Raw genomic sequence first — 22,466 nt, 5'->3', positions numbered from 1 at the left:
ACGTCCCTCTTCGGGCACTGCCGCCGGCTGCCTGCTCGAGGGACTGATCTCGCGTGTCTGCATGAGTTGTTTCTCCATCTCCATTGCTTGAGGGGTGGACTGTGGTGCATCTGTGTGACCTATTCACCAATCTGTTCCCTTCCCAGCCACCCATCTTTGATGCGTTGAAAGTATCCAAGACTTCCCCCTAAAGGACTGGAGACATAAGTGGTTGTCCATGAAGTCTGTGTCTTGGTTGGTTATAGACTGAACGGCCGCTGTAACCCCCCCATGATGTTTCTTTGCTCTTGGACCTCCAGGATGCTAATTCCACTTCATTATACTCGGAATCCCCAGGGGCTGGCTGGGCCCTCCATGGGAAGTCTGAACCAGCTGCTCCTGGCGAGGGCTCCTGAACACTTGCAGCGCCCTATCGTAGACGTTTCTTGGTTACAGTTCAGTTTACCAACTCATTTTGAGTCTGGGGCCAGGGTGTGAGGCCTCGCCCCATAGCTGGATGGAAATGGTATGTTTGTGAGTTGGGATGAAGTTAGTTTCCTTTCAAATTCCTGTTTGAGTTTCCTTTGGTCTCTCTAGGTGGAAAGTTTTATGGGGGATGTAGATAACCTGGTTGTTCAAGGCCTATTGCGTATATTAATAATTTGTTGTCACAAAGTGCTGTGTAACAAACTGCCCCCAAATCTCTAAAACAAGAAGCATTTATTTCACTTACGAGCCTGTGGCTTGGCCGTGCAGGCTGGCCTCTGCTGGGCAGTTTCGGTTTTGCTGTTTCCCTCCCATGCCTGGGGTTTGCTTAGATGATCTAGAATGGTGTTGTCTGGGGAGCGGGGAGGACTCTGCTTGGCTCCACGTGCCTGTCGGCGTCCAGCCTGCTGGCCCGGGCGCGCTCCCGTGGCGGTGGGAGCTGCAGTGGAAACACTTCATGCCTCTGGACACCTGGGCTAGGAACAGGCTCACTGTCTTTTGGCTGCGTTCTTTTGGGTGAAGCAGGTCACATGGACATCCCCCAAAACGGGTTTGGCAAACTGATTCTTTCTCTGTGGTGAGGGGAGCCACAGTCACGTGGCAGAAGGTGTGGGCGCAGGGGGGAGGGGGAAACCGGGCCTTCATTGTGATCCCCCCTAGTGTGCCAGTCAAACAGGCATTTCGTCTTTTATCTTCTCTGTCTGAAACTCGTGCAGGTTGCAGTGATCTACAGGTGTCCTGAACTGTCCCATCCTAGTAGCTTAAAACACCAACCAGTGTGTTATCCCTCATGGTTACGTGGGCCCACAGGACTCAACTGGACAGTTCTTCCTTCCTGATGTCCACAGGGGCTGTGGTCACCTGAGAGAGAGATGACTGTTCTGGCGTCCAGGTTGATCCCTCGCAGGCCTTGCACGTGGTGCTGGTTGTCAGCTGGGCACCCACCTTGGGCCATGGCCGCATTGCTGTTCCGCCCAGGGCGTGGGGACTGGGTTCCTGGAGGCAGGAAGGGGAAGTCTCTGGTTCTTTTGAGGCCTGGGCTCAGAAACCCCCGGAACATCCCTTCGGCTGTGTTCTCTGGATCAAAGGCGGTTGTAAATCAGCCCGGAATTGCGGGTGGGGACACACTCAGCCTGCGGTATGAGCAGCAGCATGTGTGTGGGGAGGGAGCGGTGGTGAGGGGTGAGCTATCCCAGAGATGCCGAAATGTTCCTGAGCATGAGGGGTGCAGCCGAGAGCCTTCCTGTTGGGAGGAGGGCCTATGGATGGGCCTCTGCTGGGCTGAATGACCCCAGGAGCAGAGGGTGTTTTCCTGGGGTGCCTGCTCCTCTCTAGAACAGGTCATCCTGGGGAGTCAGAGAATTCCTGTGCCAACACTCCTCTGGCCAGGCCCCTCCTCTCTTAGCCTCTCTGTCATGGGTGCACCAAGCAGCTGCCCAATGCAGTTTCAAGACAGTGCTCCACTCCTTTTGCATTTTTAAAGCAAATGTTATCCCCCAAAAGGACTTGCTTTAGATGTAAGGCAAAAATTGCATGCATTCCAAGATCCAGAAAATTGTCTGTAATAAGAAATAATGCCTATGGCGTCAAGTCTGCCATGACCTTGGCAGGACTCCCTGGAGCCCTTGTGGAGGACAGACCCCGAGCATACAGACCTGGAGGCGAGGGCTCCTGTGAGCAGCCTGTCTATGCTCGAGGTGGATGGTGTGCACCAGAAAGGGTCAGAAAGGGCGCAATACAGACGTGGCTGGGGCTCCCATGAATCTTGGTCATGTCCCTAGAATAACGTGTCCAACAGCAGCCTTCAAAGGCAGCTGTGTCCATAGTCCTGGAATCAGGCTGTTCGTTTTTATTTGGGGTTAACTACTACTTAGTCACGGGCCAGATTTATGAGAAGAAAAAAATGACAGTCGACTAAAAAAAAGTGATGGCACCTAAAGGTATAAATTAGAAAAGGTATTTTCAGTGTCAGCTGACGGCTAAGAGCTCCAGAGAGCCAAAGGCTGGGTGGGAACGGTTACTGGGGCCTGCAGCCCTGTGGGAGGGCCCGAGAATGGGAGAGGCCACCATAGAATCCAGCTGTGGCCAGAACCATGGTCAAATACGGAAGGTCCCTAGGGTTGGTGGCGGGAAGGGGAGGAAATACCCCTTCTGTCCTCCCCCCTGACCTCCAGGTAGTGTCACATTGATGGGGGCAGCCAGAAGGCAAGGGTGCCCTGCTGGGGAAGTCTGTAGGGGTTGGTCTCACGGGGGTGGGGAGTGTCGTGGGCCAGGGCAGAGAAGGGTGGACGTGGGCTTTGGGAATGGGGCAGGGCCAACAGACAATAACCAGAATGCACTAGTTTATAATCTGAAAAAAGGAAAATGTTGGATGAAGTATGTAACCCTACAGTGTGGACACCTTTAAGTTGAATTCCATTTAAATTGAATTTTAAAGTGAATTACAGTGTTTTCAAAATACAGGACAAAATCTATTATGTCAAACGAATTTCTCATGAGCCTTGGAACCAGACCACCCTGACTTGAATCCTGGCTCCGTTGCTGACTAACCAGGTGAACCTGGACAGATCTGTGACCTCCCTGGGTCTCCATGGCCCTGACTGTGGGAATTCCAACTCTCAGTCACTGTCAGGATTAAATGAAAAGTGCCCCACTCCGTGAAGGGCAGCCGTGCCTTTTATGGAGAGCTTAAGGCTGAAGCCTAACAAGATGTGTGGATGGCATTGGTTTTGGTGGGAACTTCCAAAGTCCAGTGTTCTCCATAGAAGAGAATGTGTCTCTTTTTTGTATATGTGTCTAACTACTTCTTTAATTAATGATCATTCGTAGATGCGGCCCATGTAAAATGACCCATATGAATGACATGTGACGTGGGTTTGGGGGGGCATGTCACAGTGGGGCTTTATTGGGATAAAATTAAGTGATGTTCTGGAAAGAAGGGAAGTGAGTTCTCTAGTCACTTCATGAACTGCACAGACCTAAAGGACACTTTTGGGCAAACATGCTTCCTGCAAAGCTGTGATTTATTTTGAAATTTTGAAATTTGTTTTACCATGGCTTTATTGTATTCACTCCTTCGGGAAAAGAAAACACAGATGCACGGTTGTCATTCCGGTTCTCACTGTCCCTTTTTGTCTCCCAGCTGTCTCCGCTTCTCCGTGGACGGTGAGTGAGCTGGCCTCCTGAAGGACATGATTCAGACTGTCCCAGACCCAGCAGCTCATATCAAGGTAGGTCCCCTCGCCCAGGAAGCTGCGGGCTCCCCCCCCAGCTGGACCTGCACGGATGCTTGCCCGCACATCAGTCAGTGCGGGGGTCTGCCCACCGCGCCCACCACCGGTCTTATATGGCCCGTGAGCTAAGAAAATGGTTTTCACATTGTGAAATGGTTGAAAAAAATCGAGAAGCCTGTTTCATAACGCATGTAAATGATACGAAATGTACGTTTCACTGCCTGTAACGACAGTTTTCCTGGGACACAGCCGTGGCCGCCCGCGCACATGCCGTCGGGGCGCGGGAATGGCTGGGCGGAGCAGCAGCGACGGACCCGTGGCCGCAAAGCTGAAAATATTTACTGCTGGCCCTTTGCAGAGGACATCGCTGAGCTCTGAGTTAGCGGAGGAAGCGCATCCAAATCCTCTGACTTCTGTTTAATTCCGCCTCCTTTACGCTGCCGGGGTCGCCCAGGAAGGGACCGGACGGCGAGCGGGGGGTCTGCGGCGCTCAGACACTGTTCCATCTGGGCACGCTGGCCCTTCAGCAGCGCAGCGCAGCGCAGCGCAGCACATGACATGACATGACATGACATCACATGACATGACATGACATGACATGACATCACCCCCAGCTGCCCCCGACAGCACCTCCCGCGCCCTGGAGGTGAGAGGGTGAGGGAGGGAGGCTCCTGCCAAGGCAAGTCCGGGGAGGAAGGCGCCCCAGTTCCTTCAGCCCCACACGTCCACGCAGGTGTAGCCGCAGGGAGGAAATGAAGTGATGGTTTTTAATAGACTTGACCCAAATAACTGTTACAGAAAAAACTGGGGCCGGAGCTGCGTTATCCAGATTGGCCGTCCACACCTGTACTGTTTAGCTCAGCCGTCTACACTGGCTCAGACCGTTCACGACACTGCCAGCTCTTTGTGTTCTCCATGTAATTCATTCGCCCTCAGTGGCCTAGTAAGTTTTACACATTTATATTCTTTGCCTAAAACATTTACCAAGAAATGGAAAGTGGCTTATCATTGAAAGGGAAGTTTGTGGTATTGAAAAATTTACTTTTTTTTGGACTGACATATAAATGCCCTCCAAAATCTCTCTCTCTCTCTCTCTCTTTCTCTCTCTCTCTCTCTCTCTCTCTCTCACACACACACACACACACACACACACACACACTTTAAAAGCAATATACTTGGGAGTGTTAGGGACCCGGACCATGTGTAACTTATACCCAAACACATTTGATTTCCTGAAATGGAATTGGAAGTAATATGAGCTTCAGTTCATTCTTTGAGCTTGTGGGTGCTCATGAAATTTCAGAAATAGGGGATGTCTTGTGAGTGTTGAGGATTCTGAATTTTATGCAGCGGTAGAGAGGAGCAGCTCCTTCTTGGGGATTTCTGTGACATTTTATTGGGCCATGGTACAAGTGGGGAAATCTCTTGTGGATGTTAGTTTTCTTCAGAAATATCTAGGACATATCTGGTAAGTGTGCCCACAGACTGGGGGCAGGAAAGACTTTTTTTTTTTTTTTTTACACTCTGTTGATCATGAATCTGCAAGATGCAAACTAAAGCTCCTGGGGAAAGTGGTAGAAGCATCTTCTGCAGTTCAGAGGAGGCGGGTCAACAACCAGAATCCATGTTGGTTGGCATTTTGTTGCTGACCCACCAGAAGGAAAAGATGAAGTCAGTAAAAAACTGTTGCAGATTTTAAGAAGTGAATTCATGAAGTGCAAACAGTCTTAGACGAATCTGAGAATCATGATCTCTGGAAATGTGTTTATGGGAACTGTCCTGGATTTGATCTCAGGAATGAGCTGTGTTTTCAGTTCTGATTTATCACACCATCGTCATATTGGTTAGCGTAAATGTAAGTGAAGGATAATTTTGAAAAGTGGTTAACCCTGAGAGTTTTTTAAAAACTAAATTTCAACTCAGGTTTGCTTATGTGTGTTTTGAAGATGAGCTGGCAAAAGAGAGCTGCAGTTACTCATACTTGATGTTGGCTCTGAGGTAGAGAGAATTATATTAAAGATGTTTGTTTTCTTTGTAAATCTACCAAATTCTGCCTATTGGAATTTAATTATTCCTGAACCTTTTTTTTTGGTATATGAAATTGATGTCCTTGACCACACAGTTAGGAAAATAGATTGCCTTTCTGTATTTCCTTAAAATCCCAGATTTGGGGAATCTATTCAGCAGACTTTTGTGTGCTGAGAGGTGTCTGGTCCTGGGTTGAGGAGGCAGCTTCTATTTCTGGGAGGGGAAACCTTATAAATGGCGCATGAATGGCTCCACTTGATGTGTTAATGTAAATACTGGATGACTTTGTCTTTGGCTCATTTCTACTGAAAGGACTTCAGTTCTGCACAGAAGTGACCTAACAGTGCAGGTGTGCGGGGAGACAGCCTCGCAGATCACGTGTCCTTCCCTAGGCTGACCCGGGGGGAAAGAAACATTGTGCATTAAAGAAATTTATTCCGCATCATTTACCATAGTTCTTTTCTGCCAGAATAAATATTACATATTATAGCAATTGCATAATATATGGTTATATTATTAATATGTGTCATTAGCATACTCTTAGGTAATAGCAGTAGAAGGGAGGAAGGAAGAAGGGGGAATATTCTGGAAAGAACTGGATAGCTACAGGGTCAGTACTTACCAAGAAGTAAACCGCTGAACTTCTCTCCCACGTGATTCTGTAGCTGCAGCTCTGGAAGTAACCCTAAGCATTTCTGACTATAAAAGATGTTAAACTTAAATACTGTTTGTGTTTCGTAGAAGGGAGAGTTTGAAAGAGTTTTAGGAAGTAGCGTGCATTAAGTGCAAGGTCACCAGGAAGCCTGAGAATCCAGCCGATGAGCAGGACTAAAAGCAGATGCAGACACAAGCTCCCAGGGAAGGTGCCCGGCCTGTGTCTGAGTGAGGGATTAGGCCAGTTCTCCTGGCCCATCTGACTGAGCCCAGTGCCTTGGAGAAAGCTCTGTCTCACCCCCTAGGCCCTATCTGGCTGACCAAAGACCCACTGAGTAGCAAGCATTTCACACGTACTTGCAAATCTGATTTAGAGTCACTCTGCTCCACAGGAAGTTAGAAGGCTTATCCTTTGAGGATACACTCAGCAGAGAGGAGAGACCACAGTTTTCCCCCCAAAGTCTATGTGATGTGAAGATGATGTAAGCCTTTGATACGCTGCCTAATTTTTCATAATAAATCAGCTTTGATCAGATTCCAGCGGGGTTTGCACACCCCGACAAGCCTGGCGACTCTGTGGCTGTTCCTAGCTGCGTGCTCGCTTCTCTGCAGGGTGGTGGCACTTAATTAAACAGAGAAGAGCAAATTTGCTAACATTTCTGCGATGAGTGCGTATAATTTTTATAATCAGAAAACTAACATTGTCTAAAAATATGAAAACATACTGCAAAACAGTGGAGACAGAATTCTAACGTCTGCCGGCCCTGCCTACACATACGTTCTGTTCCGTGGGGTTTGCTGGAGCTGGGCTCTACTTTCTGTCTGTCCTCGATGGTTTCCCGTGTCCCTCGGGGCTGTGCTCAGGGTGCCTGCAGCAAGGTTTAATGGCCTGCTTCCCTGGCCTGCTGCACGGTCCCCCACACTGGTGACTCCTTGTTAAGATTCAGCGACTCAGGGAGGCACCAGTTTTACCAGGTGTAGGCTGGGGTCGGAGGAGAGTCAAGTCACTTCCCAGCAGAGAGGTTATAAGTCATGTGTGGTTGACCTAGAAACCCTCTGGGCCTTTCCTCCAGAGGTGGTTCACAAACAGCCTGCAGAGCTGCTCAAGATGCGGAGTCTTGGGTTTCCCCCAAAGCTGCTGCTTCAGTAAGTTTGGCCAGGGAACTGCATTTATAACAAGTGCGTGAGGTGTTTCTGTGGCTCTTGCTTAGATGATGAATAATAATAATTTTTTAAAAGATTTTTTATTGATTTTTTTAGAGAGAGAGGAAGGGAAAGGGAGAGGGAGAGAAATATCGATGTGAGAGCAAAACATCAATCGTCCGCCCCCTGCACACCCCTTACCAGGGATTGAGCCCATAACCCAGGTCTGTGCCCTGACCAGGAACCGAACCAGCGACCTCTCGGTGTGCGGGACAATGCCCGACCATCTGAGCCACACCGCCCAGGGCAATGAATAATTATCATTTATTAAGCTGGCCTGAGATAATAGGTAGGTGTTTCTCAAAGCAGCTGATTTCTTTTCTGTCCACGCGGGAGGCTGCGTTGTTCTGTATGGCTGCTCTGGATGTCCCAGTCACGCCTGTAAGGGTTTGGAGAACATTGTTCGGACTTGGCCTTCAAATGGCAGCATGCTTTTGGGCCCTGTGATTGGGTGTGATAGAGTCCAGAAGAGGTGCCACTCGTTGCCTCCTTGGGAAATCCAGGAGCTTTTCAGGTCGGCCCCGCAGTCGCGTGCGGTGGGGACGTGAGCGAGGCTGCCGGCTGCTGCGCCCACACCGCCCTTTGTGCGGCGGGGGGTTGAGCAGCGCCACCCTGTCGCGGGACTCCGAGGTGGGACCGCCGACGTGGGGGAGGCGTGAGTTGGAGGCCAGCTCGGGGTACAGTGAGTTCAGGACGCTCAATGTGTGCTTTCTGATGAGAAACCCAGGCTCCTGCCCGTTCTTACTAACGGGTGGCGCGAGCCTCGCGCGTTCTCCGTGGTTTCATTCCACCTTCTGCTTTCCGGTTTGCACCTTGCTTACCTCTGATCCCCAACCCCCACGGCCTCCGTTACCCTTTGGTTCGGGGGACTCCGCGGCCTCCTGCTGCTAGGTGCCTGTTAGACATCTCACCTGGATGTGGGGACAGTGCCTTCACCTCAGCAAGCGGCCAGGGGAGCGTACCCGTTTGTGTGACGCCCTGAGCCGTCAGAGCATCGGCACATGCGCCGGTGCATTTAGTCCAGGGCTCACGCCATTCCCCCAGGTCCCAGGGAGCCCAGGGCTGTGCGTCCTGCAGAGCTGCACCTCTTAGCACCTCTCCCGTGGGGCGGGCAGCCTGGGCGCCAGGCTCGGCTTTGCCGCCCCGGGCACAGCATTTGCCAGCTGATCTTGGGCAAGTCGCTGAGCCCCTCTGAGCCGCAGTTGTCTGCCTCCGAGGGTTGTGGGGCGATCAGGTGAGGGCTCACGGGAAGGCCTTAGGGCAGCGCCCAGTGAGTAACGTTTGGCTGTCATCATCATCATCACCGTCATGGAAAACGTTTTGTTAATTCCTTCCCCTTTTCTCCTGATGGCCGCCTCTCCCTGTGATTCACGTGTAGCGCTTAGGGCGTATCTTTAACCCCCTTCTGTCTCTCCTTCCTTCCCTTCCGTCTGTTCACAGCACCCTTTCCCTGGGTACGAGTGCGGGGTACCCGGCCTCCCTCGGGCCCTGTTACGCGGTCGCTCTTCTCCGGCGGCTGCTGTCTGCACCCCTGTCCTCGCGTGTTTCTTGTCCCTGCCACGGGAGGCCTCCCGAGAGCCGGGGTTCTTCAGCGCCTCGGATCAGAGGCCTTGATCAGTGCAAGGAGCATGGGCCTTTCAAAGGGGCTTTTGATTCCGGTGTCGCCCCACCCAGTGGTGCCCCCCTGTGCTTTTCCAAGAAGTCTATGAAAGTGTCATTTTATCACATTCTATTGCGATTTTAACCGCTGCTGATTTGAAGGGTAGAAAGTGCAGTATTATGGATGTTACTTCATTTGGAAACCTGTGCTCCTCCTACCCTGACCAGCGGGTTTTATTACTTCTTTTGTAACTTCTGCTCATTTCAATGAAATCACTAACGTTGTTGGGGGATAGCATGAACCAAACAGGTAAGATCCCTGCTTACATGAAACTTACATTCTAGGGGCTGTGATAGGATATGTTCAAACATGTGTATGTGTGTGTGTATATATATATATATATATATATACACGCACATATATATATAATCAGCATTATGACATATGTGTATGTATATTCATATATTAATGCTAGTTGGTATTCTCTAGAACAAAAAGTAAGGCAAGCAAGAGGTAATCAAGAGAGAATGGAGGGGAGAGGTGCCGTTTTACACAGGAGGTTAGGGAAGGTTGCTGGGAGGAGCTGAGATTCAAGCAGAGACCTGAGGAAGTGAGGTCATGTGGGGGAAGAGTGTCCAGAGAGAGGGAACAGCATGTGCAGCGGCTGTGAGGCAGGCGCTCGCTCGGCCTGGTCAGGGGCAGGCACGGAGTGAGGTAGGGCTGCAGGATGTGGCTTGGAGAGGTGATCCTGAGGTCGCGTGTTAGGTGCTGATGTGCGGGGATAGGACTTAGATCTTCTGCGTGTCAGGAAGCCGGGGACCGCTGGGTTTTCAGCAGGACGGGTGACGTGATCCGATTGGAGTTCTTCGGCACCCCGCTGAAGTGTAGTTTACGTTGGTTGCGTCGTTGACATTCGCGAGTCACAGGCGTGTGTTCGGGGCTGGTGAGGAGATGGGATCACCTAGACCCCGAGGCCGGGCAGCCGGGAACTTGAGCCTTGAGTCCTCTCCACACACAGAGGTCAGGAAGAAGAGGGGGAACCCCCGGGGGCCGAGGGGAGGGGCCAGTGGGTAGAGGAGGGACTAGAGAGTGCCCGGTCGGCAGGGGTGAGGACCATCAGCTTTGCAGCGGGGATGACACTGGTAGCCCTGGTGTGTGATGTGCTTGGAGTGGACGGACAGACGGCACACGGCGGTGGGTTCACACCTAAGGGGAGGAGAGGGGCAGACCGCTGGTGCAGGCCGCTCTCTCACAGCCGGGGTTAGGCGGGTTAGTGCTTTCCTCAACAACTTGTATAAATTATATTTTAATGGCATTAACCCCAAGGTATTTCATATCTGTCATTCAGATTGTTTTTGATGTTGATTCTGCCTTTTAATTTTTATGATTACCCCACAAGCTAAGTATTTTTATTTGTTCCCAGATATAGATATTTTCCTTTGTGATCTTTCTTAGTGTTTAAACTTAGCACATTCTTATCTATTTTTCTGTTTTTTACTCTATAACTTGGTTAATAGAAATAAAAGAAAATATGTTTTATCTTGAGAACCACCAATAAAGTCCTTCAGCGTTCACAGGAGACATGCAGAATTGCTCAGAGCATCCAGTCCAGGTGCTTTCATCCGCAGGCCTGCCGTCTGTGCAGAATGAACCCAGCGTAACTTGGCAGTGTTATTTTTTCCTGCTAGTGCCCACCCCCTCCCGAAAGGTTGGATAATTGAAATATGTGACAGCGAGCACAGGCTCACCCATCAGAATGGCACACAGCCCGGCCAGAGGAGGCCCCGGTTGGACCCGGCTTGTACGTCTCCTGCCCACACTCACCCCGGGAACTGAATCCCTGCCGCTGCTCTTCGGCCTCTTGCTAGAGTCTTCGCTCCTCCCCATGTTGACATTCGGCTCCTTGCCATTGGGTAGAGGAGGGTTGTTCGCCATAGAATGACTCTCTCTGTCCTGTTTGCTCCGCTTCCTGGGCTCGACATTACTCAGCGTGACCACACGATCATTTCCGTTTCTGTCATTGTACCTGTGCCTAGCAGATGCTTAACATGTCGTGTTGATTGAATCAAATAAGCAGGGGTCATGATGAAGTGAGAGGGACCCAGGGACTTTACTGTGGGACAGATGCCCCCTTCACTCTCCACCTGCTCTCTATTCATTTCGCTCTTCCTTCGTAGGTACGATTGTAATCACACAGCCAGTCGGCAGCGAGAAAGCGTCCTCAAAGGCGCCGTGTCCTCACTTTTATGTTGTATATATTTGACATATTTTTTTAGAGCAGTTTTAGGTTCACAGCAAAACCGAGCAGGAAAGGACGCAGCTCCCATGTGCCCGCTGTTCTCACACACCCTCAGCCTCTGCCATCATCAGCATCCCGCACCCGGGTGGTAGACTTGTTAACAGTTGATGAACCTACATTGACACGTTGTCGTCGCCAGAGCCCGCAGTTTACAGTGGGTTCCCTCTCTGGGCCGTGCGTTCCGTGTATCTCTCACGGCAGTATCATGCAGAGTAGTTGCACGGCCCTAAAAATCCTCTGCGCTCCAACTGTGCATTCCACCCCCCCGCCCCAGCCCCTGGCAACCACCGACCTTCTCACTGGCTCCACGGTGTTGCCTTTCTCTGCATGTCACAGAGCTGGAATCATGCAGCATGTAGCCTTCTCAGATGGCCCCTTCCCTTTAGTCACATGCATCTAAGCATCCTCTATGTCTTTTCACAGCTTGATAGCTCATCTTGACTTTTTTGAACCATGGAACTTCTAAAAAATTTGATGAATGCCGTATCTTTTCTCCCCAGCATAAGCACACAAACACACACACACACACTCACTCACTCACTCTTATATGCTCACAGATCTACTGCAGCCAACTCTCCACCCCTTCCTTCCCTGATCCCCCTACTGCGCCCCACCAGGGCCCAGGGATCCCAGGCCGGAACCCTGTGCCGGTGATGGAAATCCCGTTGGACGCAGCTGATGAAACTGAATTTTCATTTGCCCCCCACTCTCCTGCCAGAAAATGTGTTGCCTCTTGAAGTGAGTGGGATGAATGGCAGAGCTTCTTTGAACAGAGATTGTTTCGAGGCACATTCTTGGTCTAAATTCAGCTCAGATGATGAAACTCCCTCTGTAGATTCGTATTCTAGAGCAAATCTTCTCAGACGCCAGTCACCTGGGGGCTGGGGTGGCCCCGAGAGTCTGCACTTGAAAAGAGCCCCCCGACCCCTGTGCTGCTGGCCTGAAGACCAGTCTCTTTATAGCAAGGCTAAAAGCCACGGTTTTCACACTGAGCTCATGACCCACTCGTGGGAGGGAGTCAAGGCCAGTATTAACCAAAGGAAGTGCAGTGGAAGGGAACAGATTAGGAACTCAGGGTGCATCCCACATAGGAAGGAAAAGGGCTGTTTGGAAAACTTAGTTATCTATGTGTATGTGTGCCTACCGGCTTGTGATGTATAATATATGATTCCTTGCTCTGGGTACATTGAGCAAACACTGCTCAAGATCTCCGTGGAGGAAGAAATGAGGGGGAAGCACTACGCAGTTTAACCCTAAGAAGCTGGGTTCTCAGGCATAAAATCGCACATGTGTCTCCACGGATTGTGTTTTGCTGACTCTGGTGGCCAGATGTTGGGCTTTATCCAAAGCAGGAACTGTAAATAGCAGAGAAAGTTTTTTCTTTCTTTCTTTCTTTTTTTTTTTTAATTTTAAAGATCAAATTCCAGGGTTAAATTAAAACCCCGGTTGTGTTTGGCTTAATTGAGAATACATGTTACTTCTGAGAATGTACTTTTAAAAAAAAGTAAACAAATCCAACCGAAGCAGGGCTATTCATATTTTGAGCAATTCTTTGTGGATTTTCTGGAAAGTGCTATTCATTTGCATTGCACGTTTACTGCTAATATGCTGCTATTATCAATATCCAAAAATAAACAATAATACCCATTTATATGGACCTCCAAATTAGTCCCATAAAATTTTACGATAGTGGTGTTATTGAGCCAACTGAGCTTGAGGCTGACAAAACATGTAACTCTAACCATGTGATTCTATGTCTTTTGTTTTAAAACCCAAGTTTAAAATGGGCTGTGTTTAAAATCTTTGTATTTAAGATTAATTGTCACCAAGCCAACGTTTGTAAGTTTGTGCCTAATGTAAAAGTAAAAAGCAAATCACATTTTTCAGGATGTGTGTTGTTTGAAAAGCTCTCAATTCGAATACTTAATTTTCATAATTGTTAGAAGAAAACGCTGCGTAAGTTTTCATATTTCACTGCACATTGCAGAACCTGCAGAGGGGATGGGCAGGTTTTCTATTTGGGGAGAAATTATTCTTAAAATAGACAATATTAGCAATGAACAAAGACATCAGGAAAGAAAACAGACCCAAAGAGAGAAGATCTTTTTAACTTAGGAGTAATTTAAACAATATACTTCTGTTCTTATTTCTTCGTCTTTAGGAATGGAAAATTCACATATATCCAATAAAAAGACTTAAAAAGACCCATTATTTGATCCTTCAAAACTGCAATTAAAAGCCAACAAACAGACCTTATGTGACATAAGATTTACCCGGTGAAGAAATGTGGGCATGAACTAGAAAAAATGACACAGGATTTTTTGCCTGTTTTTTGCCCCCAGGTTTATTGCGATATAATTGGTGTTTCACACTGTGTAAGTGTACAGTGTACATGATTTGATGCCTGGATATTTTGGAAAGTGATTACCACAGTAGGGTTAGTTAACATCTCCATCACCTCACATTAATTATCAGTTTATTTTTGTGTGGTGAAAAGATTTAAAATCTGCTCTTTTAGCAACTTGCAACTCTACAATACAGTGTTGTTAACTGTAGTTGCCCTGCTGTTCTTTATATCCCGGGACCTCTTCAGCACATCTTGGGGAGATTGTACCCTTTGGCCAGAATCCCCGTTTCCCCACCCCCAGCCCACCTCCCTTCCACTCTCTGTTTCTGTGAGTTTGGATTTTGGATTGCACATATATGTGACATTTTACAATATTTGTCTTTCTTTGTCTGATTTATTCCACTCAGCATAATGCTTTCACAGGTTTTATTTTTAAACACATTTTACAGAATTAAAAAAATATGTCTTAGAAAATATCTTGATTGATATTAATTCATGATATAAATCAATTGAAGGATTAAGTGTCTGCAATTATTTTTGCATCAAGTAAGTTTTTAGATTTACCCGAAAATGTAAAAGTAATGTTACCTACAACCCTATTTTGTGTCATTATGACACTAATAGCGTTTTCACCATCAGTTCACTCACTGACGATTAAGATTTGGGATGCCTGCTCATTTCCTCCGATATGGCCAAATAACACGGTGGGGAATGGGAATGATATATTTTATCTTCCAGAAAGTCCGTCTTCACTAATATTGGCTGTAGGAGCACTGTGCTGGTTGGGTTCCCTGGGAAGCAGATGGTGAGACAGAATTAGGAATGCAAGAAGTTTATTGGAAGGGGCGGGGTGCGCCTGGGGATGAAGATAAAATGAGGGTGAAGCAGGACCAGGCAGGGAGCGCCCTGGCCTGGGTGCTGATGGACACTTTGCTCACCCAGTGGGAGCCCTGGAGCAGAGATCGCCCTTGGAGGGGGCCGGCGCTGGGCTGCCCCACCCCCGCTGTGTTCAGTTATCGGTCGGGGTGTCTGGGATGAGGCCGGCTGAGCCCCGAGCAGCTGGAGGCTGTGCAGGTGAGTCCTGGATTCTCTTGAAGGGACATCTGAGTGGCGCACCTCCGGGTGCCATGAGCATCTGCAGAAGCAAGAGCTCCGGGATGTCTCTGGCTCCTTTCAAAAGCCCAGCAGGGTCATCGTTCGCTTGACGTTGTTACTCCACCCTTTTTTTTTCAGGGAGGTGGGGGGCAAATTAGCCATTTGGAGGACTGCCTTCTCCTTAGCAGCAGCGCCCCTTGTTCATGAAATCATGAAATCGACGTGAGTTGCACAGCGCGGAGTAGCCTCTGGCCCGCGGTGCCGGGACTGGGGCGCTTGGCTGTCGGACGGTTTCACCACCATCCAGGGGCCATGATGGGAAACTGGAATCCTGAAAGAAAGTAGCTTATTATTTAAAAAATCCCACTCATTCCATCGCCGGGATCTTTCTTATGCCTAGACCTCTGGATAAACGATTTTTCACTCTTGCATTGTTGAAGGTTGACATTAAATTTCTCTTAGGGCTTTTGGGTGAGCCTGTCATCGATGTGTCAGATCCTAAGTCTGAACACTAAAGTCACGTTCCTCATACATCAGCCTTTGTCCCCAAGCATTTGAGCCCAGGACGCGGGCTCTCCCCTCGCGCTGCCGGGGCCTGGGCTGTGCCGCTGTGATCTTTGGCGCTGGGATGAAATGGGACCAAGGAGAGGGAATCCATTTCCTGCTGAGTTCTGTGCTAGAAAGCAGACAGGTCTCCTCGGCTGGGCCACCAGGGGCCAGCTCCGTCACGTTCTGGCCATGCTCCTGCTCCCGCCTTCTGCTTCGACCAGATTTGGGAATTTGGGGACCAGAAAAAAAGAATGGGGGGAGGATATGCACATGGGTTCCTTGTGCTGCTCCTGACGTCTCCCCTCCAGGCTGCCCCTCAGCTTCCCGGAGCAGGGTCTGAGGCTTCAGGGCTGCTGAAGTTCTTGCCATTGTCGCTCCCATGGACCTCCCCCTGCCCTGACTCTTGCTCTGATGGCCAGGGGGACCCAGGAGGCCGAATCTCCATCTCTCTCCCTCCCTGAGCACTTTCATCTTCCCTGTATGTTCTGATGATGGTGTAGTCAGTGACTTTAACATTGTCTTCTGGGTTCCCTTCATCGTGATGAAAGGCCCTGTTCATGCCACAGTTTTCTCTGGGCCGGTGGTTCAGCAGTTTACAAATATCGCCATCATGACTTCATTTACATGGCCTTAGTGTTTGGTTTTTTGGTTGGAATCAGTTGACTTTCCTGCATTGTGCGGTGTCATTTTTGTCACCTATGTGTGTGGGGAGGTTTCTTCTCTTCTTACTTCGGCTCACATAAAACTGCTATCTTTATTGACATCTGATGGAAAATAAAGCAGTTCCCAAGACGCGCCCATCCCAGACTCGTGCGGATGCTATGCCAGCGTTAAACACCACTCTGTCTTGTATTTCTGCGCTTCCACTGTGCGCTCTTTGAGGACTTGGAGAGCGCTGGAAGACGATTTCTTGCTGGAGGCACACTCAGTCATCTTTGCCTTTGGGCTGGAAGTGTTTGAATGCCTCTGGGAAAATAGAAAGCCTGATAGGACCTACGTAGAAGGGATTATGATTTACTCCTTGAAGAATGAAACCTAAAACTGTTACCAGTGTGATTTTTACTCAGCACATGCCTTTGTAACCATTTCACTAAATGAGCTGGACTCAGTGAAGTGCCCAGGAAACCGTAGGTATTTTCTTACCACTGCTCCTTCCCAGTGGCTTAGAGGAAAACAGTCTCACTCTCAGGTGGTACCTCCGGTCCATGCATAGTTTTTATGGTCACTTATAACTGTTCATGCACAAATTTATTTTCAGGTATTAAGAAGTCCATCTAATTCTTAAAACAAACTTAAGTGTCCTATTCAACCTCAGGCTTCTTGCCTGCCTGGGCTCTGACCTGCCCGGCTGAGAAACCTCAGTGTGGGAGCCGGGTGTGGTCGGTCCCCTTTTCTCATCTTACATGTTCACGTTTCCTCCTGTCATCTCCTGCCTCCCCCGTACCCTTGAAATCAATGATGAGCTGAGTTCCCCAGGCCGGGTTTGGGGAAGCCCTGAACCCGTCCTACCCCCGAGTCTGGTACCTCTTTTTAGAATGAGGGCTTCTGCCGAAAGTCTGAGACCAAAACTCTGGAGTTTGACGTCCTCCCACAGTTAAAAAAATAAAAAATGGTACAATGAAACCTAAGAAGCCAGTTGCCAACAGCAGATGTCAAATAGTGATAGTTCCAAATCATGCATAATATTAAAGAGGTTTTGTTCGCTTGTTAACACACAAGGAAAATCTCTGTCCGTGTCCCAGTCTCAGTCCATCCTGTGTCTTTAGGAGCAAAGAAAAAAGCTGAGCACAGGTGGGCCGGGGCACAGGGGCACAAGTCTTCATGGGACAGGCACCCCATAGACATGCTTAGAACACACTGAGAGCCTTCTGAGGATCCAGGGAGATTGTCCCCGAAGCATAATTTTCCGCCACGTGGTTAGGGTGTAATCTGCACTTTTAAGGGCTTTTACGTTAAAATTGTCATTCTCTTGTTCTCTGGTTAAAGTCCCAGGACTTCTAAGTTGTTAAACACTGAACCATATTTTTGGACACATTAGTTTTTTCTCAAGCTCTGATATATTTTTGGTCACGGATCCTCTCAGATCCCTAACATCCCCGTGTGTCTCTGGAAGCCTGGGGTGTCTCCTAACAGCCCTGACACAGGTCTCCCTTGACCCCCTTCTATCTTGCAAGCTGGAGGAGCTACGTCGGAGGGAAACCCGGTAGGGACTGGATAACTTCACCGGGCTTTATGTACTGGGCCTTTGAATTTTCTTCTAAAACAGCATAATGCACTATTGAAATACAATATGCAAATATTTCCTTTGGCTTTAAATACAGTTTTCAGGACTGCATGTATTAACAACTAAAAATAGAGAAAGTCTCACATTTCTCATTTTTTCATAGTTATTAGGGCTCGTCATGGAGCCAGCGGTGACGCATCACCTCACATTGCCCCCCACGGTCCCCTCCTCACTCCCGTCCCTCCTCTCACTGCCCAGGGCTCCCACCCCCAGGAGAGCAGCCAAATGCAGTCTCTGCTTCATGCTCAAGACTAAGATGTCCAGGCAGAAGCGCTGAACAAAGGCACTTAGTTCCATGTTCCTGCTGGTTCTCTTTCCTTTTCTCACGAAAATAAATATATGCACACAAACAGGCATCTGTTTCAAGACTCATCCCCCAGGACATTGTCCTGTTGTACAACTAAAGAAGTCATAAATGCCCAACAAGCCCCCCAGTAGTCACTGCACTGCATTACCGTGAGTGTGTGTGTGTGTGTGTGTGCATATTGCACGTCTAGGCTGGGGAGCCTAAGCTCTGATAGATGGAGAGACATGTTTAGGTGTAGATTTTTGCCCTCTGTAATGGTGAAAATCTCACCTTTGCTTTTCTATTGTTTACTGTTGGGGAACCTCTTCCAGATGCCCTGATATGGCATCTCTCCCCCTTGGAGGCGGCATCTCTCCCCCTCGGAGGCGGCACCTCTCCCCCTCGGAGGCGGCACCTCTCCCCCTCGGAGGCGGCACCTCTGCCCCTCGGAGGCGGCACCTCTCCCCCTCGGAGGCGGCACCTCTCCCCCTCGGAGGCGGCACCTCTCCCCCTCGGAGGCGGCACCTCTGCCCCTTGGAGGCGGCACCTCTCCCCCTTGGAGGCGGCATCTCTGCCCCTTGGAGGCAGCATCCCCTCCCATCTTGTGCTAATAAATTTACTACCCTCTTCATTGCAGTGAACTGATGGATGGTTGTAACTGTCGCGCACAAACATGTTGTGATTGTCAGCCACGCAGATCTTGTGCAGCACAGAACAGCCTCTTTCATCACTAACTTGATTCCAAATATTTTGGCAAGAGTAAACCCATAGCCGCATGCGTGGGAAGCCGGGTATCAATGCCAGATCAGGACATTTGAGATCCAGAGATGGCAGAAAATTCTCAGAAGTTATCCAGGGCAGAGTAGGCCAATGGCAGTGGGAAATTCCCTGTGAGTCATTTCTTAGACTCTTTCTCCTTCCAACACCCTAGGAACTCCGACGAAATTATGAGAAGCAATTATACAGACAGGCAGGATGGCTGCAGACAGGCAAAACCAGCTTCTAGGCCTAAAAGAGGAATATTATTCTTAATGGTTGTCAGCTGGGCCGAGAGCCCCTTCAGATGGGCACCCACAGACAAGAAATAAGTCGTCATCGGTTCATTCTGCCTGACGCCAGTCTTATTCTCAGTGGGACTGAAGGACGCACAGGACCGTCCTTACTGCATAGCGTGTGCGGCTCTGTGGCGGACAGAGGCAGGAACAGAACAGGGTCCCTGTAACTGGAGCCCTTCTGTGTGAGGAGGGGAAGGTCGGGCGTAGCACAGAAAGTTCTTCTGAGTTAACGTGGTAACAGAAGAAAAAAAATCAAAACATCTATGGGACTTTAAGGGGGTGGACACTCATATCAGGGGTAAAAGCAAGAGGAATATATACATGAAGGGACAAGGCATGGGCATGGAAGATGGGGCGGGGCGATGGCAGTCAGGAGCTACCCGCAGAGAGGACTCCCTAAAAACCACTGCGCCTAGGGCGCCAGGGTAGGTGAGGAGCTGAGGGTGCCCGCGGGCTGGCCCCGGAGGCCTGGAAGGCCGGGGAGCCGTTTCTAGGAAGAAAGAGGTTCATGAGGAAGAGGAGGGTGGTGATGGGTGGAAAAGAGAAGGGAGGGCAGTTGGGGGAATTGGTTCTGGCCTTTGGCTTTGAGGAGCTGAGGAGGGATGTTGGGCAGGACGGGGGCTGGAGCCTTGGAGACAGTGCAGAGCTGGAGGTGGGGGGTTTTGAGGTCACCCACCGAGGGGCGGTTCACCCTGGCGAGGGTGTGGGCACGTTGTGAACGCTTTTCCAGTGGGCCGCACGGGAAGCCGTCTTGCAAGTAGCTAAAGGGAAAGCTGGCAGATGACAAGATGTGTTGGCGGTTCTTGGGAGAAATCGGGTGGAGAAGGCAGGGCTCTCCCGTCTTTGTCCTTGTGCCTGAGAGCTGCAGCGCCTTGCTGGCCCACTTAGCTTTTGTTGACACGGGAAAAGCGAGGTATTAAACGTTGGCTTAAGTGGAGGCAGGAGATGTTTTGGATTATTTGTTCCAGGACAGAAGATATTTCTCTAGTGCAGGGGCAAATGTGGCCAGCGCAGAAGGAAACGTGGGAGCTCCAGAAGCGAAAAGGCCGTGGAGGGGACCGCGCCGGAAAACTGCCAGGGCCTGTTTCGAGGACACAGGTGGGGGCTTACATTTTGAAAGGCACGTACCTGAGTCCAGAGAAGAGGCGAGGATATGGGTGAAGCTTACTGAGAATTCTTGAGCCCAAAAGGTTCGCATTGAAGGAACTTCAATTTTGTGGCTTTACTCTTCTCCACAAAATAAAAAATAATATCATTCACCCTCTGTGAGTGAAGGGACAGTAGGTTTGGGCAAGGAGGCAGGAAAATAGGTTTCCAGTAGCTGTGTTGGATATTACACAGGAAGTGAATTAGAAATAAGTAAAGTTAAGGAATGGGAATAAATTCCAAATGAATTTTTAAAATGACGGGGTTTGTGGTAGACCCAACCGATAGAGCTGTATGATTTCTCCAGCGATGCTTAGTTTCTGGGATTGTGACAAGGAAAGAAGATGGGGGGCGGGAAGCCTCTGGTTAGTAAGGAGATGAGAGAGTTCAGGGTAGAGTCAGAGGATAATGGGTTGACTTGGGAGGTGAGTGAAACCATGAGCTGATAAAGGATCTGGGAAAATATGAGACCAGTCAAAGAAGGGGCCTTACCAAGGAGACAGGGAGATTCGGAAAGAGTGAGGCCAGGGCAGGATGGAAGGAGAGGAGGCTGCGGTTAGTGGGAGGAATTTCAGAGGTTTTCTACCCTCTTCAGGTCAAACCCCACATGGGCTGTGTACCTTGGTTAGTCATTTTCATTGTGTTCGGTTGGCTTGTCTCTGGGATTTCTGTGTGTGTTAAAATAGGATGCCCTGGGAAAGGAAATGTAAAATCGCGTCGCCCCTCTGCCTTGGTAAGACCACATTTGGACGGTTGTGTTTAGTTCCAGACGTTTCTTGTAACTGCGTTTCCTCCACAAATGCTGTTGGCCGAGCCGTGGAAATCCGGAGGATGACCGCTCCTCTCCTGCAGCGTCTTGCTGGCCCGGCCCCCACTGCCTCGCATGTGGATCCTGACTCTGTTTCCCTTACCAGTCTCCCTTCTTCTGCTCTGACCTTCTGTGGGCCTGTTCTCCATGGGCAGCTAAAGGGACCTATTAAAACATCCTTGGGCCTTATCGCTTGGCTGCTGCAAGCCTTGCAGTGCCTTCCACGCCAATGAGAGTGAAGGCTCGAGTCCTCCCGGTGGCCCATGGGGCCCTGCACTGTCTGACCCCATTGCTTCTTTGACCCCATCTCCTATGCTGACCCCTTGGTCCTCTCGACTCCACCCACAGAGGCTTTTTTTGTGTTTCTCAAACATTCCAGGCATGTTCCTACCGCAGGGCCTTTGCAGTTGCTGTTCCTTTAGTCTGGAATGTTCTGCTCAATAGCTTTGTGGCTCTAACCTCGCTTCCCTTAGGCCTTTACTATATTCATAGCGAGGCCTTCCCTGCCCATCCTGTTTAGCAGTGTTCCCCACCACTGCACCCCTACTCCCCTTCTCGGGTTTATATCGCCTCCTCACTTGCTGTTAACTTTACTCTTTCTATTTTTCGGCGTGTTTCCTCCAATGAAGAGGTGAGTTCACAGGGCGGGCGATTCCATTGCGCTCACTTGTGGCTGGGACCTCACACACTTTACACAGCATTTCCCGTGCAGGGTGGCTGCTCAGTGGTCGATGAATGAGTGACTCTTGAATTACCTGGCTGTAAAAGTCACATGTGCCCATTGTAGAAAGCTGGGAAAACACAGAGAAGCGTAAAGAAGAAAATAAACATGGTTCTTAATTCTATCTAGAAATAATCTCCACTGACATTTCAGTGTAATCTCTTAGCTTTCCCTCGCCTCTGCATACATAGTCGGTGCATCAGTAGGGATGTTGGTGAAAGAAGGTGATTGCAGGAATGTGACCATGGGCAGGGATCTGAAATCACACCAACCAAGGACATTGTGAGGGATGCTTGATCTGGTGATTAGAGGCTTTCCGGAGCATGATAAACATTTTAGATATTGTAGTGTTTAAGACAAATTATATTTGTTCTCTGTAAACCTAGACTGGGGCAGATCTATATTCATGGGAATACCTACGGAAAGGGTGATTTCAGCTCCATAGAGAGATCACTTCTCTCTAGTTGGCCACCCACCAGTGGGACTAAGTACTTTTGTGTGTGTTTTTATTTATTTTTTATTTTTTAATTGATTTGAGAGAGAAACATCAACATGAGAGAGATACATCGATACGGGTCCTGATTGGGAATCGAACCTGCAACCTTTTGGTGCATGGGACAGTGCTCCAACCAACCGAACCACCTGGCCAGGGCAGGGACCAAGTTTTAAGGACAGAATTTCCATCACTGGAGT

The 22,466-nt window shown here is 49.3% G+C and overlaps 1 protein-coding gene across 9 annotated transcripts in view; it reads left to right on the top strand.

Moving 5' to 3' along the window:
• The window catches only part of ERG (ETS transcription factor ERG), a 207,221-nt gene that overhangs the window by 65,132 nt on the left and 119,623 nt on the right, over positions 1 to 22,466 (top strand). For all 9 annotated transcript variants that reach the window (XM_087818419.1, XM_087818420.1, XM_016220793.2 and 6 more), the window contains one exon: positions 3,608 to 3,695. In XM_087818419.1, the coding sequence (XP_087674545.1) occupies positions 3,657 to 3,695 (39 nt within the window). In that variant the 5' untranslated portion in view covers positions 3,608 to 3,656. The remainder of the gene's footprint in view (positions 1 to 3,607; positions 3,696 to 22,466) is intronic.

The sequence above is a fragment of the Miniopterus natalensis genome, chromosome 6 (genome assembly GCF_054644295.1).
Source record: "Miniopterus natalensis isolate mMinNat1 chromosome 6, mMinNat1.hap1, whole genome shotgun sequence".
NCBI classification, from domain to species: Eukaryota; Metazoa; Chordata; class Mammalia; order Chiroptera; family Miniopteridae; genus Miniopterus; species Miniopterus natalensis.
The sequence above is the reverse complement of the archived record's forward strand: the minus strand, read 5'-3'. Positions and strand labels throughout refer to the sequence as shown.